Here is a 16449-nt window from a genome sequence, read left to right on the forward strand (position 1 = left end):
GTATTGGAACCCCAAATCGCCGCGGGATTTTGAGGATAATTACAAACTGGCCAGAAGGTGAAAACTTTGGTCTCACGGAAGAATAGGAGCAGGAACAAGTGACATGTGCTGAAGAAGTTCCACCATACAACCAACTGCCAGCAGAAGAAACACCACGCTCTTTTCACTGACGGTTCCTGTTGCATCGTAGGGATGAACCCCAAGTGGAAAGCAGCCATGTGGAGCCCCACACAACAGGTTGCACAAGCCACTAAAGGAGAAGGTGGAATCTTGTCAACTTTCTGAACTCAAAGCTGTTCAATTGGCCCTGGGCATTGCAGAAGGAGAGAAGTGTCCAGAGCTCTACCTCTACACTGATTCATGGATGGTAGCCAATGCTTTGTGGGGCTGGCTGGAAAGGTGGAAAAAGGCCAACTGTCAGCGTAGAGGTCTGGGCTGCTGATGATTGGAAAGACATTGCCACTCAGGTAGAGAAGCTACCTGTAAAAGTCCACCATGTAGATGCCCATGTCCCCAAGAGTTGGGCTAATGAGGAGCACCGAAACAACAAGCAGGTAGATTGGGCTGCAAAGATAGAGGTATCAAAGATTGACTTAGATTGGGAACACAAGGGAGAGTTGCTTCTAGCTCAATGGGCCCATGATGCCTCAGGTAATCAGGGCAGAGATGCCAGCTACAAGTGGGCACGAGACCGAGGGGTGGATTTAACCATGGACGGTATTTCTCAGGTTATCCATGACTGTGAGACGTGTGCTGCCATCAAACAGGCCAAGCGGGTGAAGCCCGTATGGTATGGTGGGCGGTGGTCCAAATATAAGTATGGGGAGGCCTGGCAGATTGATTACATCACCCTTCCCCAAACCCACCAGGGCAAGCACCATGTGCTGACCATGATGGAAGCCACCACTGGGTGGTTAGAGACCTACCCTGTGCCTCATGCTACTGCCCGGAACACCATCCTGGGCCTGGAAAAACAAGTCCTGTGGAGGCATGGCACCCCTGAGAGAATCGAATCAGACAATGAGATCCATTTCAAGAACAGCCTTAAAAACATCTGGGCTAGAGAACATGGAATTGAGTGGGTGTACCCTATTCCTTACCACGCACCAGCAGCCAGAAAAGTTGAACAATGCAATGGCCTGCTTAAAACCACCTTGAAGGCACTGGGTGGGGGGACTTCCAAGAACTGGGAGATCAATTTAGCAAAGGCCACATGGTTGGTGAACACTTGAGGTTCCACCAACCAAGCAGGTCTTGCCCAATCTAAGCCCTTGCAAACAGATGGAGATCAGGTTCCAGTGGTACACATGAGAGGTATGCTGGGGAAAACAGTTTGGATTAATTCTGCCACCAGCAAAGACAATCCCATCTGTGGTGGGTGATGCAAAAGTATGGATAGACTCGATGTATACCTTAAGGGGACCTTGTTTTAAAGTGAACTACACACGACATTGTGCGTGTATCCATATCTGCATGCATATATGTATATATTTTAAACGTGCAAACTTAATGTAATATGTTGGTATGGGAAAAAAAATCGGGGTGGATAATGTTGGGGGTTAGGTTTGTCCCTTTTTCACTCAAAAGAATTTTTTCCCCATAAGTTACTGAGGAGACCAAGTGGTGGCCAAAACCCAGTTGGGGAAATTCTTTTTTTTTTTTTTTTTTTTTTTTTAATCTGTTTAGGGAGGGGTAACTGCCTTCTCTGATAAGAAGCCAGCTGTTAAAAACTGCGTGGAGCAGTGTTGCTTATCCAGTGGGGCAGTGTTGCTTATCTCTTGTTCATTCTTCCACCACCCCCATGGGGGTATCTTTTCTTAATGGATCATTAAAGCTCACCAATGACATGACACATTACATTATACTATTGTGAGATGCTCTACCCAGGGAGGAGGAGCCAAACCATCTTCACCTAGATAAAAAGGAGCCACAAGTGTCACCAGACATCCAGTGTTCCCCTGGGCCTCCCAAAGGAAGACTGGAACCATCTCTGGATCCTTGGCTCCACAGAACCATCTTGGCTTTCCAACAGGACCACATCTGCCACTCCAGGAGGGCTTACTTTTTGGACTGTTTCCAACACCCTGACCAACAGGGAGTCAGGTTGCTGACTCTTTTCTGAGTTTTTCTGACTCTTTCAGAGTTTTCTAGGATTTCTTATTTGTTTGTTTGCTTGCTTATTCTTCTGTACTACAACATTTGTATTTTTAACATCCCTAGTAAAGAACTGCTATACCTATTCCCAAAATCTTTGCCTGACAGCCTTTTAATCACAAATTTATAATAATTTGGAAAAGGGGAGGAGGGGGGGCTTACATTCCAAAGGGAAATTCCAATCTTCCTTGGCAGATAGATACCTGTCTGTATAAACCAAGAAAACTGTGATGGCCAATAGCTGGCCAGAAGGCCTCACAATAATAATTAATCCCTGTTTTATAACTAACTATTTAAGTACCTTAATTATGTAACTTAAACAGTGTGGACTGTTGAAGAGTAGGCCTAGACCATTGGAGATAAGAGCAACTGTTGGTTGGTTGACAAGATGGTGACTGGCTAAACCAATGGGGATTGAACATGCAGACCTTTAGATCTAGGAAAGAAAGAGCACTCAAAAATCAGCTGTTGTGCATGAACATTGCTGTGTATTGTCACATTCCTGCCTACAAAATCACAGTGATAGTCTTGGAGGGACTGGATCCTGGAATAATCAATCAGAAAAAACTGAGCCACCTGCACCAACCCCACTCATAGAAAAACCAGAGCCATCACCAAAGCACCCTTGGTACCTTCATAATTAATATTATTGATTAATAAACATGACTGATGATGTTTTTGGGTTTTTTTTTTTTTTTTTTTTTTTTTTTTATAAGAGCTTGGGAGGCTACTGCCTGCTTTGTGAAGGGAGTTGCTGGGTCCCCTTTCCCTCCCAGAGGGGCTGCACTTGTTGGGTGCCGGGGCTTTCATTGCTGGGCCCACTGGGAGCCCCTGAGCTGGGGTGGGGACAAAGGGCGGGGCTGGCCCAGCTGTGATGCCTCAGACCCGTGTGACATCAGGGGAAGGCGTCACAATGACAGCAGCTGTAAAAGGCCCCCGCAGGTAACGCTGGCCCGGCACAGCCTGGGCAAGCAGTGAGTGCACACATGGCGGGGCTGAGCTGGGCCAGGGCTGGGGCACAAGTGCCACACCCGGGGCTGCATTGTCCCCCTGCATCCAGGGCCAGCCCCCCGTGTCAGCGCCTTGGGTAGACCACGGAGCTCCTGCTGGCCCACGGGGACAGGCCTTGCTGCCTGCCAGCTGCCTGGGGCCCTCTGCTTCCTGCCCTCACATCCGTGCGCCTCCAGGCCTCGCTTCGGCCACCACAAACTCCCTTTGGTCTCCCCACTGAAAGCCTTGTCTCTCTCCTCCTGCAGACCATGGCGCACAAATCAGTCCTTGCCCTGGTTGCACTGCTCGTCTTTGCATTGCCACAGGCCGTGGACAATGGTTTGGATGAGGATGCCAAGATGAGCGCTGAGGACCTGGAGCAGGCTACCCCTGAGCCACCTGAGCCTGGATGGGTGCCCCTGCTCACTGCAGCCTTTCAGCAGGGGCCCTACTGGGCTGCTGCTGAACTGCTGCTCCTGCCTTTGTATCTCTGGTTCAGGAGTGGAAAAGCAGCCATGAGGCAGAGAGCAGCAGCCCGGCGAGCTGAAGCAGAGGCGAGAAGGCGAAGGAGGGAAATCGAGCAGAGAAGGCTTCGGTTTAAGAGGAGGGTCAGAGACTTGAAGGAGATGTGGAAAACCATGAAGATGATAAAGAAGGAGATGAACAGACTGGTCGGAATGAGTAGGAAGGTGAGCAGGAGGGTGAAGGCCAGCTGGGCAGGCTTTTGGAGGAGCCCACACAGTGGCCTGTGTGAAGAAAAGCTTCCTGCTGGAGATGCTCTGTGGGCTGGCCAGGGTGAGCTGCACATCTTTGTGAGCAGCCAGCGCACAGAGCTGCGCTGGGGCAGAGGCTCAGGGCTCCTGCCAGAGTATGCCCCTCTTCACTGTGTCTCTAAACTGTATCTGTATTAACTGCATCTATTAATGCTCTTCCCTGCAGAAGCCTTGCACTTGGTCGAGGATGGAGGCATTTGAAGGAGGACCAGGCCAAATGGATTTCAGCAGGGGAAAAGTTTAGAATTAACTGCATATTTTTATTATATTTAGATAACTCTTTTGTTAAATCATGAGATTGTAGAATATGTTAACTGGTGTTCCTAATAATAGGTTTTGATTGCTATATGTACAAGCTAGAAGAAATGCAATACTAGAATTTTGCTGGGAGTATAAATGTATTAATCATGAAGTACTATTTTTTTTTTAGTTTTAGAAAAACATTACATTGCAGTGTACTGTATGAAATATATGATGTTCCTTTTATATGTGATATATAATGTGGTAGAATTTTGCAGTAATGCATAAGTGTATATTTTTGTCTATGAATTGTATATGGCATATTTCATGAAATAGATGTCATAAAATATATAATAGCTGTACATAGAGGACTTGATAGAAACTATATATATTGATATAAGTACATGGATACAAATGATATTTTGATTTTGCCATGTGTTTCAATAAAGTTGTCTTTGACGTATTATTTCAACTGTGACGTTTCATGATGTCTGTGCCAACCCCGGAACACTGGGCCCGCCATGGCCCCGCCCCGTCCCTGGCAGGCTGAGGGCAGCGGCTTCCCTCGGCGGTGCCGCCATGGCTCCGCCCCGTCCCTGGCCGGCTGAGGGCAGCGGCTTCCCTCGGCGGTGCCGCCATGGCCCCGCCCCGTCCCTGGCCGGCGGAGGGCAGCGGCTTCCCTCGGCGGTGCCGCCATGGCTCCGCCCCGTCCCTGGCCGGCTGAGGGCAGCGGCTTCCCTCGGCGGTGCCGCCATGGCTCCGCCCCGTCCCTGGCCGGCTGAGGGCAGCGGCTTCCCTCGGCGGTGCCGCCATGGCCCCGCCCCGTCCCTGGCCGGCTGAGGGCAGCGGCTTCAGTCGCGGGCTGAGGGCGGTGCGGCCGTCCCGATGGCCGCTGTGTTCCTCGTTACGCTGTACGAGTATTCGCCGCTGTTTTACATCGCCCTGGTGTCCGTCTGCTTCCTCGTCACCAGCGCGCTCGTCCTCGGCTGGTCAGTGCTCTGGGGCCGGTGGGGCTCGGCCGAGGGGGACTGGGCTGTGCTGAGGGGGGACGAGGCCAGGCCCACGGCAGGGGCTTGGAAGGGTCCCTTCCGACCCAAACTCTCCTAGGCTTCTAAACGAGCAATAAAAATAATTTTTAAAATGAATTATACTTATTTCTGTTAAGCTCGTTCCTCTTTCAGTAATACCGAAGTGTTTTCTTAGTGTTTTTCGTAATGCCATTCATATTATTGGCCAGCAATGCGTTTGTATCTACTGAACTGTGTGTGTGTCCTGGAAAGGGAGCGGAGTTGGGGAAGGGTCTGGAGCACCAGGAGAGGCTGAGGGAGCTGGGAAAGGGGCTGGGCCTGGAGAAAAGGAGGCTCAGGGGGGACCTTCTGGCTCTCCACAACTCCCTGGGTGCAGGCGGGGTCTTTTCCAACCTAAATGATTGTGAATCTGTGAACTGATCTCCTGAAATGTCTGGAGGCATGGTGAGTGGAAGAGTTTCTGCATGTGTTTGAGAGGATGCCGCAAAGATGCCGCTGTTGCCTTTTTCAGAAACAGCTCCTTGAATGTCCCTAACTCTCAGGAGCAGGTGTAAATATAAATACTGGTACTGGCCAAGTGCAGAGCATTGATTTGCAATCAAAATCTTTCATGTAGGAATTGTGGCTACATCATACTTGTGTGGCTTGTAAAAATAAAACTTGAGTTATTGGTTCTCTCTTTGATTCCACATTAATATCTGCAGAGTGCTGGTGATAAAGGCATCTTTAAGAAAATGATGATACTGAGCCATGATTAGATGAATCATCATTATGTCTATCCCTAACCACTGATCCTTTTGCCAGTTTAATCATTATTTATCTACTTGTAGTAAATGCTGGCAATCGCCTGCTCGAAGTGTTCTGAAATAGTTGTGTGCTACAAGATCCTTACATGTGTGCACCTGTCCACTGGTGTCTTTTGGGTATAGGGTATGCAGAGGACTGTGAAGAGACATTTTTTATCCAGGATCAGAGATTCCAATTGCACATGCACTAAGTGTTATTGCAGTTTATGTAAATATGTGTTTTGTTTGTTTGTTTGTTTTTGTTTTGTTTTGTTTTTTGGGGGGGGGTTTGGGTTTTTTTGGTTTTTTTCCAAACTGGAGTGTTAAGGGCCTGTTAATCAAGGAGAAGCTGTAGCCAGGAGCTCAGCACATATAAGCAGGTGTGGGCAGCTGCTCAGGGGTATTTGCATCTCCCTTGGAATTCTTCTGTGCCATGGCCATGACCAGGAGCCTCCAAGGGATTTCCCCATGCCTGCAGCTGCAGTTAGAGCACAAGTGCTCCTGAGCTTGCTCAGGAAAACAACTCAAATCCTTCATTTGCCACAAAGAGCACTGTAAATGCAAATGGTGTCACCGGAGCACAGAATACCTGATCTATTGCTGCAGTGGCGTTTGGGCTCCCCCATAATTTTCAGTATTAATTTGTGTAATGATGTGTTTGTGGTGGTGTCAGTCAGCCTGAAAAACACCAACTGCTCAGGAATGTTCATGTTCTCATTTGTCAGTGGTGGGAGGAGCGTCTGTTCCTGTGGCCAGCCCTGGATACTTGTGGCTCTGCTCACAGGCCAAGTAGGTTAATGCTCAGGCAGCTTCCAGAGCCAGTCCCACGGGTGCCCTGGGCACAGGGGTGAAGTGGAATTTAGATCACCTGATTACCTGGGCATTGTATTTTTAGCTGGAGGGGAATGCTCCTGTTAGGAGGAGCTGAAGGCTCAGAACCTGTTGGAAGTCTGGCTCTGTAGAGACATTAATTCATTAACTAAATCCTTGGAAATTCCTGCCTTTTCTAAGCTAGCTCTGAAGAAATTAATATTCTCCTCTACCAGCTAATGATCTGGACTGTTAGATCATAAAATAAAAAACTATATCTTTATTCATACTTCCTACACTTCAAATTTACAGGGAGCCACACCTTAATGTGGAACAGAAAGGCCTCCATGCCTTCAGCTGCTGCTAAAACTGTACCAGAGGCTCTTTTATCTTGCTGCTTTTCATGAGGATAATCCTGTTGCTTTCAAGCAGCAAAGAAAGCTTCCAAGGAACAGGGATTTTCCTTCACACTCAGGCAAATTCTGGTATAAAACAGGACACACCTTTGTGCACAGCTGCAGAGATCGGCTCCGTTGAGGTTTGGATATTGAAGAAGAAGGGAAGCAGCTGCTGCCTCTGGTTACTTTGTGAGATGTTTAACTGGGATATTCCCCTACAGCCCCAGGGAAGTCACTCTGGGTGTTTTTGTTTTCCCTTATAGCAGAGGGAGCTGACCTCTGTGTGGCCAAATCAAGGATGGCCAAGAGCCTTTGATGATGCCACTGATGAAGTGCAAATGTTTCCCTGAAAGGAATGGCTTTTGAACAGAGAGCAGCTTGAAGTTGGATATTAGGAAGGAATTATTGGCTGTGATGGAGATGAGGCCCTGGCACAGATTTGCCAGGGAAGCTGTGGCTGCCCCATTCCTGGAATTGTTCAAGGCCGCGTTGGATGGGGCTTGGAGCAACCTGGCATAGTGCAAAGTATCCCTGCTCACGGGAGGAGGCTGGAATGCAGCCTCAGCCTCCTCAGTTCTGCAGGACTCAGATGGGAGGAAATTCTGGCCTAACCCTTTACCACTAGAGGGCACTGACAACTCTCATTAATTTTATTCCCTTTGTGGAAACCCAGAGCAAAATTTTGCCGCTTAAGAGATTCCCTGCATCAGTGTTCAGACTCCTGCCTTCTGACAAAAAGCTGGAGCTGAAATGGCAGGATATATTATCCATGTATCCTAGCAGACATTCTGCAAAGGCAAGCTACCTCTATTTGTTCTGCTGTTTGTTATTTAGAGCTGACAAAAAAAAAATAATCAAATGTGTCAACACTAACACGAACCCATTCATTCTTCCTGTTTTGTGTCTCCTAGGTTTGGTTTGGGTGTTCCTGTTATTCTGAGGAACTCAGAAGAGACAGATTCCAGCACAAGGGTGTTGAAAAAGCGGATGAGACAAGTGAAGAATCCTTTTGGATTGGAGATTCTTAATCCTGCTGCAGCTTCAGTAACAAGTCAGTGGATTTCTTATGTGATTTTTGTCAATTTTCATTCCTGAACTTAGTGCTTTCCATTTTCTGTCTAGAATCATAGGACGGTTTGGGTGGGAAAGGAGATCATTGTTCTTGCTCTCATCCTTTTTCTCTATCATAATTCCTCAGAAATACACTTCCATTCCAACAGAAATAAGCTTTTACACAGTTTATAAACGTGTTTTTAGAAGTGAGATGTTTGGATATGGAGGTACAGTTTAATTCTCATTAATGGAACACTTCCTGCTATTACAGATCTTAAAGTAACTAAAACATTTGCAAATTACCAGCCACTGTGGGCGTTTCTATAAATTTCATGGAATTGTAGAATTGTACAGAATTCATTATGGAATATGTGCCACCCACTTAAATCTAAGCCCAGATCTTCAGTGGTGTTTGGAAGTGCACTATTTTTAATAAATAGATAAATAAATCATCACCCTCTTTTTCTATCTGTTCTCCAATGGAAACTGAATTCAAATATCTGTTTGGATCAGACTTCAAGCCATCCTTATCATTCCTGAAATCACCCACACAGCAAGTGGAATTCATGGCCCTTTGTACCACTGGGAACCAGTGAGCAAGGCTGGGCATCTTCCACCCACACAGATATGAGGCCTTCTAATGCATGAGGAAGGGCTGCAGCAGATTTCCCCCCTCCCTCAACATAAAACCCCCCTAACATAACAAATCCAACAATTCAGGTAACTGGGATTTTTCAGGAGCTTTGAGCACTCCTGCTCCTGTTTGTGCAGGAAGTGTTTAGAAGTTCACAGGTTTTTGGAAAAAGAATGGAGAGCACAGATACCCCTTTTCTCCCCCCTCTGCATGATCAAGAGCCTTATTCCGTGAGACCACAGCGAGGTTTGTAGATTAATGATGCAATTAATACCATTATCTCAGGAGGGTATGGACTTTGGTTAAGACTTATGGCTAAGGTTTGTGCTCTTGGATCTGACAATGAGTGTATAAAGTGTTACGAGAAGTTAAAATTCACCATTCATAAAATGCATGTGGTATTTTGTGGGCTTTATCAGCCATTTTATCTTCTCACACCCACCTCCTCATCCCCACTGACTTCCATAAACACCAAGCTGAATCTAAATCGTTAGAAGATTTGTTTATAATGATAAATAATTTTCGTTATTTTATAATGTTTATCATTTTAGGGGTGACCTAACTGCAGCCTTTCAGTACCTCAAAGAAGCCTAAAAAAGAGACTTTTACAAGGGTCTGGAAGGACAGGACAAGGAGGAATGCCTTCCCACTACCAGAGGGCAGGGATAGATGAGATAGTGGGAAGAAATCCTTCCCTGTGAGGGTGGTGAGGCCCTGGCACAGGGTGCACAGAGAGGCTGTGGCTGCTTCTGGATCCCTGGAAGTGTCTAAGGCCAGGTTGGACGGGGCTTAGAGCAGCCTGGGATAGTGGAAGATGTCCTTGCTCATGGCAGGGGGTGGAACTGGATGAGCTTTAAGGTCCCTTCCAACCCTAAGCTATTCTATACTTTTATGGTTCTATGCTAAAAATCTGTGACACTGAAGTTGTTTTCTGCTTGTAGCTCTTCAAGCATCTGGATTTAGCTATTCCAGGATTCCTTCATGTGTTGAGTTAATGAAATCCCTCTCCTCTTTCTCCAAGGGGGTGTAACACTGATACCTGACTGCCTGGAGGACTGTGTCCTTACCTGCTACTGGGGCTGCAATGTCCAGAAACTCCACGAAGCGCTGCAGAAACACGTCTACTGCTTCAGAATAAAGACTCCTCAGACATTAGAGGATGCTCTCTACAACGAATACCTCTACAAACAGCAGCACTTGTATCCTTTTTTCGAATTGTTTTGACAAAACATGTTGATTTTTTTGGCACAGGGAGTGTTGAGGCTGGTGAACGCGAATTTTGGCACAACTCGTTTATGAACAAACACGATGAGAAATATTCTTTATGCAAACGTCACATTTGTCTTCAACTGCAGCCACTGATTGTTTTCCTTGACACAGACAAAGCATTAAAAAAAATGACAAGGCAGAGAAATATTGTCAGTTACCAGAAGATGCTCAAGTTGTGGATTTTGGCCCCGTGCCTAGAGCTCGCTATCCCTTGGTAGCAGTGCTGACATTAGCAGATGAAGAAGACAGAGAAATATATGATATTGTAAGTAATCTCAGAGTATATTTCAGGGTCACTATGTTTCAGGTCTGAATGTTTCAGGAGAGAGGCTTGAATAAAGCAGCTTCATTTTCCCATTCCCTAGAATTTGGTTTCTGACTTCCTTATTTTCTAAAATAAAGTGGTTCAAAGCTTAAACTTCAGAACCTCAGTCTTTGAAAAGGCAGTGGAGAAACATTGCTTACTCTTTACTTACTCACTACAGCATTTAAAAGATGCTTGTGATTTCTCCAAAGCTTCCACCCTCCAAAGTCCCTGTGGTAAGAGGAATAAGGGTTGGGGCAGTTTAGCAACCTGTTAGTCTGATTTCTGGGATCACATGGGCCTGGGGTGGAGCTCTTGCACTTATACAGACTCTCAGATTCTGTAAAGAAGGCAGCAGGATTTTTTTTGTGTCTGGCACAGATATGGAGCTGATTGCTGCCTTGGCTGTTAGAAACACAGAAATTACCTTTCTGCTCCAGGTCAGTATCCTGGTTGTGTCTCACAGGAGCCAAGGCCAGGGCACTTACAGGAAGGGGTGAAGGTCTGGCTTGAGCCTCATAGGAAATACTTAGCTCCCCCAAAAAGGTCTCCTCCTAATCTTTTGCTATTAGAGCACCTTCAGCCTTGCCACATGCTGTTCAATACTCTTTATAAACTCTAAATGAATGATCCCTGAATAATTTGAAACACATTTTTATCTCTCATCTTTTCACTGGATTGAAAATCTGCTTGCACCAACTCCTTGAACCAGTAGCACAACTGAACTCAGAAGCAAATTGCCTAAATCCACTGAACACTCTTCCCATGCATTCACCTGCAAGCTGTAATCACACCAGTGCCTAAGAAATTTGTCCCCTTTCCAGGTGATGGCTGTCCTTGGCTTCTTGTCACCTGACTTCAGGACTGCTCTCCTCCCTCCTGTCCCTACTTGAAATGTTGTAATTTTTTAATATATTTTTATAGGTTCAGATGTCAGATTAGTTTAACATAAAGAGACTCTAAATGTGGTATTTGAATGTATTTGACATTAGCATGGGCATGAATTTGTAACACCCCTCTTTTGAGCCCTAGCATAGAAGAAAGAGGTGGAAGGAGAGTGCGGGAGGTATTTTCCCTCTGGTTTTGGAGGAAAGGAACACATCTAGAATCCATAAATCCAGTCTAGGAGTAACTCTACCTGAACTCCTTGCCAGACAAATGCCAGAATTGTGTCTGATTTGTTGAAACAAACTTGTAAAATAGAAATGGAGTGTGGAAATGGATTGTTGCCAGTGTGGTATTACCATTTTGAATTATTTATGGGGGGTCTGTGTGGGTGTCCATCACTGTGAATGGTGTTCCAGTGTCTCATTCCTGGGGGAGGGATCTGATTTTCATCCTAACTGGTTTCGTGGCAAGATCATTCCTACTTGTATTTGTGCCATAATTTTCCTCTAGATCCAGAAAATTAGCATGACCATATATGAAGTTACAGAAATTACTGGAATAATTGTCACGGATAAAGTGGAAGCTTAGATCTCAGGCACTGTGATTTAGAAAAAGAAGACTCTTTTGCCAAGGAATAGTGAATTCAGTTCTTATAAATCCATATGTGTAGGTACATACACATTTGAACTCTGTATTTAATTAGCTATGTGTAGATTTTGAAGTGCAAGTCTAATTTGCCTTTAAATTTCTTTTTAAAGCAAAACAGCTTCTGTATTTCATTTCTCTTTTGACAGTTTCTGGGAACTACAATAATATTGAATTTCACTTTCTTTTTTCCCAGCTTTTTAGAGGCTATTACGTAATTTGGGCAGGGTGGGGGTTGTTAGGCACAGCATGCAAGATTAGAGTGCTTGCATTTCCAGAGGAATTATCTAAAGTCAGCCCATGGGGGTTCAGAATCCTTGCCAGTGAAATTTGTCTTCTGCCTGCTCAGATTACAAGCCAATCAGTGACACTTCTTAGTGATTTTTGGAGCCTAAAAACTGCAGTCTGTGTGTTTGTGAGGGATGGGGGAGAAAGTGGAGAAGACTGCTCAGGTGCTGTTCCAGTTTGGGGTGTAATTCCTTGAGGTGGGAGCAGCCAGAGCAGGTCTCTGCTATAAACTGGCCACAGAAGAGCTCCATGGGGGAGCAGGGTGGGAGCAGAAGGAGCACCAAGGGCTCTCTTGTCCCACATCCTGTTTATACCTTGTCCAGTGTGGGTTTTTTTGGTTTTTTGGGGTTTTTTTGGTCAGTGCTTGAAGTCAACATTGTTGAATTCCTGATTGCCTAAAGAGTTAAGCAGGTCAGAAGCGGTACCAAAATAAATCAGAGAATGGAATAATCTGGGTTGGAAGGGACCTTAAAGATGATCTTATTTCACCCCTGACATGGGCAGGAACACCTTCCACTATCCCAAGCTGCTCCAAGCCTCATCCAGCCTGGCCTTGGACACTTCCAGGGATCCAGAAGCAGCCACAGCTTCTCTGGGCATCCTGTGCCAGGGCCTAACCACCCTCACAGGGAAGAATTCCTTCCCAATATCCCATCTTTCCCTGCCCTCTGGCAGTGGGAAGCCATTCCTCCTTGTCCTGTCCCTCCATCCCTTGTCCCCAGTCCCTCTCCAGCTCTCCTGGAGCCCCTTTAGTTGCTGGAAGGGGCTCTGAGCTCTCCCTGGAACCTTCTATTCTCCAGAGTGAATGCCCTCAGTTCTCTCATACTGAGTGATAAGTTATTAAACATAGAATTTTTTCTGTTTGTAGATTGCAATGGTGGCTGTAATTCACATTCCTGATGAAAGCTACAGACTTTCCTGCCGAATTTTGTATCAGTATCTCCTCCTAGCTCAAGGTCAATACCATGATCTGAAGGTAAGCCACGCATGGAGTCTGGTTTCATGTGTGTGACAGTGTTAACTTTAGTTTGTGTAGGCTTGCAGGAGCCTAAATTTGTACAAGACTTCTATTGTCAGGCGAAGAGCTGGATGGTTGTTAAAATTATTTTATCAGTTAAGTAGTGCCACAGGAACTTACTGTACAGAAATACTTTCCATGAAAATATTCAAGATTTCCTGGAGAAAATACCTGCTTCTGATCTAGGAGTCCTAGTGTCCACTTAGTAAAGCAGTAGGAAGAAATTCACTGTTGAATGCTTCTTCTTCCCAGAATGTTTATTTCCTTTCTCCAAAATTCTCTTTTAATCAGGAAAGCCTCAGAAGAAACTTATTTTTTGAAATTCCGTTTTTCTTGCCCTATACTTAGGAATCATGCCCAGGAGAATTTGCTCCTCACGTATAATAAGACAAAAATAGGAATAGGGATTGGAATATGAGCAAGAGCAGAATAGTTTGAGTGAAGCAGATTTGACAGCGTGGTGGATATAATTTTGGTAGGAATGGATAGAAAATCCCTCTAGGCACAGAGACTGATGGACCAGAAACAAACCCGAGCTGCTCAAAACCTGAGCACTTCTGTTAAAGTTCATGCATGATGTTGATTTGATGCAGCCAAGGTCTGAGGACTTATCTTTAATATTTTCCCACTGTTTTATGTAATTTCATGTTTCTGAAATGCCTTTAGCTGGAGGCCAGGAAGCTGCCAGGACCCACACAGAGTTTGGCACTGTTTGACCCAGTGAACGGACCCAGTGGAACTACCATTGCACCTGTGTGAGTGCAGAGAGTGGGAAAGAGTTTGTTCACTCCTAAATATTTGTGTTTATGTGTATTTTAGCAACTCTTCATGTCTGCAAATAGTCCTGCACCTTCCTCCAGCGATCCTTTCCCTGATGAGAGCAGCACTGACAGAGGGCTGCTGGAAAAGGCTGGGCTGGCTGCAGATGAACCAGAATTGCAGGAAGAAAACAGCAAAGACTGTGTTGTTTGCCAGAACGGCCCCGTGAACTGGGTCCTCCTGCCCTGCAGACACACGTGCCTGTGCGATGGCTGCATCAAGTATTTCCAGCAGTGCCCAATGTGCAGGCAGTTCGTGCAGGAGTCTTTTCCACTTTGCAGCAAAAAGGAGCAAGATGAGGATGAATCGACCCGTGTTTTGCAAGATGTTCTTCCTGGAAGAGTTTTTTAGCGGGAGTTAAAAATAAAAGACCTGGGTTGTGTGCACTAAGATTAAATGTGGAAGCCAGACTATTTATGGGAGGATATGTAGCGTGAACTTGTAGGATTTGGCTTTTTTTTTTTTTTTTCTTCTTTTTTGTCGGGTAATTTTCAGCTTCCTTATTTTTCCTCGCTCCATATGCTCGCAGGAGCACTGCTTACCCATGCAATGTGGACAGGAGAAGTGCGTAGGATAGCTCTGAAGGATGTGATTTTATTTATAACTGCTTCCTAGATTTTCTTGGAGCACTATTGGAGGCTGTTTTGACTACTAAATTTAGGCTGTCTACTAAAAAAAGAATTAAACTTGCCAGTGCAGTTGCACAAGGCTCATTCCATATTTATTGTGTTTAAAATACTAGAGCTGTATATAGTTTTAACTCGGTATAATTTAGGAACTTAGCACTTTACAGAATGTACCATATGAAGGAAAGTAAATATTCTTCATTGTTAACCCCGTGTGTGTTTATTTTGTAGTTGAAGGTTGGACTGTAGCAGGAGATGAGGGTTGAAGGTGTGTCTCAGGACAGTGTTTCTGGCTGCTTTGAAGGATTTGTTTGTGAGGGACTTAGGCCAAAGCCCTTTGGAAAGATTTTTGTTGATTATTCTTGAACGACATTTTGCTGACACTTTCAAGCCTGAGCCCCTGCGATGACATCTTGAGACACAGACTTTCAGTCTTGTTGGCAGTGCCTGTAAGAACTTGTTCTCCATTCAAGTGTTGGTTAATCACTCTCCAGAGTGGTGGCAGTTTTGTGGTGCTTTGAGGGGTTTCCAACTCTTTTCACTTGCATGGTCAGCTTGGCTGACCAGTAACAACCAGTTACCCTTATCAATAGTCCCAGGAAATGTACCTGCTCGAACAAAAGAAGAAGCTAAAGAATAGCAGAAAATTATTTCCTTTCACTGCAGTGGTGTGTTGTCAAAAGCAATAAAAATGGCTGTTGAGAAAAGAAGGTGGTTTGTTTCTTTAAAGAGAGACAAATTATCCTAAAGACAAACGAGCTGAGTCTCACATCTGCTCATATAAGGAAAAATGCTCCTTAGAATGTGTAGAAAAGGGGAGTAGTTGTTTTCTGTCCTCCCTTTTGTTCCCTTGCAGCTTTTGTCCACATCCAATTCCAGGAGAACTGCTCGGGCTCAGGCAGAGAAAGGTGTGCTCCACGATCCTCAGCTCCACTCTCTTGTAGCAGTGTATGCAGGGTACACACAATGTGCTGAACACCTCCAAAACGGGGAAAGAAGCTTCCCCTACTCAAAGGTATTCCATCTTCACCTTTCCATCCTTTTTTTATTATTGTTCGCTGTGACCCTGCTTCTAAACTCCTGGCAATTACCTCTGAGGAAAAGATTTAGGTGGTGCTTTTGGAAAGAGTAATGGTTAGTTGTAAGGACAGATAGAAGTGGGGAATTGATGCCTGTAGCCACAGATTTCCAGCCAGTGATCAGCAGGCTGGTTGTAAGATAATTTATCTGCTCTGTCTAAAGTGACCATCCTGGCCAGGGACAACTTGGGAATAAACTGCTGGACAAACCAGGCTGTTGTTTGCACTGTGTATCAACCAGGAATGACTGATACCCCAAGGTGTCTGTGGGGATGGAGCAGTGCCTGATCCATGGCAGCAGCTGCTTCCACACCAACGGCTCACACAGCATGTGGGACAGTGGCTGGGCAGCTTGTTATTCCAGAGGAGCAGGTTAATGCTGTGCTGGTTCCACCCTGGAGCTGGGCACTGATAATTAGCAGGGACTTGTTTGCCCACGGAGGTCATGAAGGAGTTGTTGTTTACTGCTTGACCACACTAGTCACCAATATTTAATCAATTAATTAAAATCTCCCATCAAACAGCGTGATCCAAACCCGTGGGCTTATTTAATCTCACAGTGAAATGGTATTCAGGTAACCCCACAGAGAGTTGCCTGGTCTGCCTCATCCTTCAATCGATGCCAGTATTAAATAATAATGGCAAGCA

General features: G+C 45.5%; 1 protein-coding gene across 1 annotated transcript; it reads left to right on the plus strand.

Annotated features, from left to right (window-relative positions):
- Window positions 1-4961: 4961 nt before the first annotated feature.
- On the plus strand, window positions 4962-15432 carry CGRRF1 (cell growth regulator with ring finger domain 1). Its single transcript, XM_066321543.1, has 6 exons — window positions 4962-5146; window positions 8090-8229; window positions 9887-10064; window positions 10252-10399; window positions 13128-13235; window positions 14097-15432. Exons 1-6 carry the CDS (start codon window positions 5043-5045, stop codon window positions 14445-14447), a joined length of 1029 nt encoding a protein of 342 aa, XP_066177640.1. The 5' UTR covers window positions 4962-5042; the 3' UTR covers window positions 14448-15432.
- Window positions 15433-16449: the final 1017 nt, after the last annotated feature.

Source organism: Sylvia atricapilla, chromosome 6 (assembly GCF_009819655.1).
Source record: "Sylvia atricapilla isolate bSylAtr1 chromosome 6, bSylAtr1.pri, whole genome shotgun sequence".
NCBI lineage: Eukaryota > Metazoa > Chordata > Aves > Passeriformes > Sylviidae > Sylvia > Sylvia atricapilla.

What these genes read in the sequence shown, in the direction of transcription:
- CGRRF1 (XM_066321543.1), top strand. Translation starts at nt 5,043, where the DNA reads ATGGCCGCTGTGTTCCTCGTTACGCTGTACGAGTATTCGCCGCTGTTT. An exon ending in TGCTGCAGCTTCAGTAACAA is followed by an intron (nt 8,230 to 9,886) that starts GTCAGTGGATTT and finishes TCTTTCTCCAAG; the next exon opens with GGGGTGTAACACTGATACCT. An exon ending in CTCTACAAACAGCAGCACTT is followed by an intron (nt 10,065 to 10,251) that starts GTATCCTTTTTT and finishes ACACAGACAAAG; the next exon opens with CATTAAAAAAAATGACAAGG.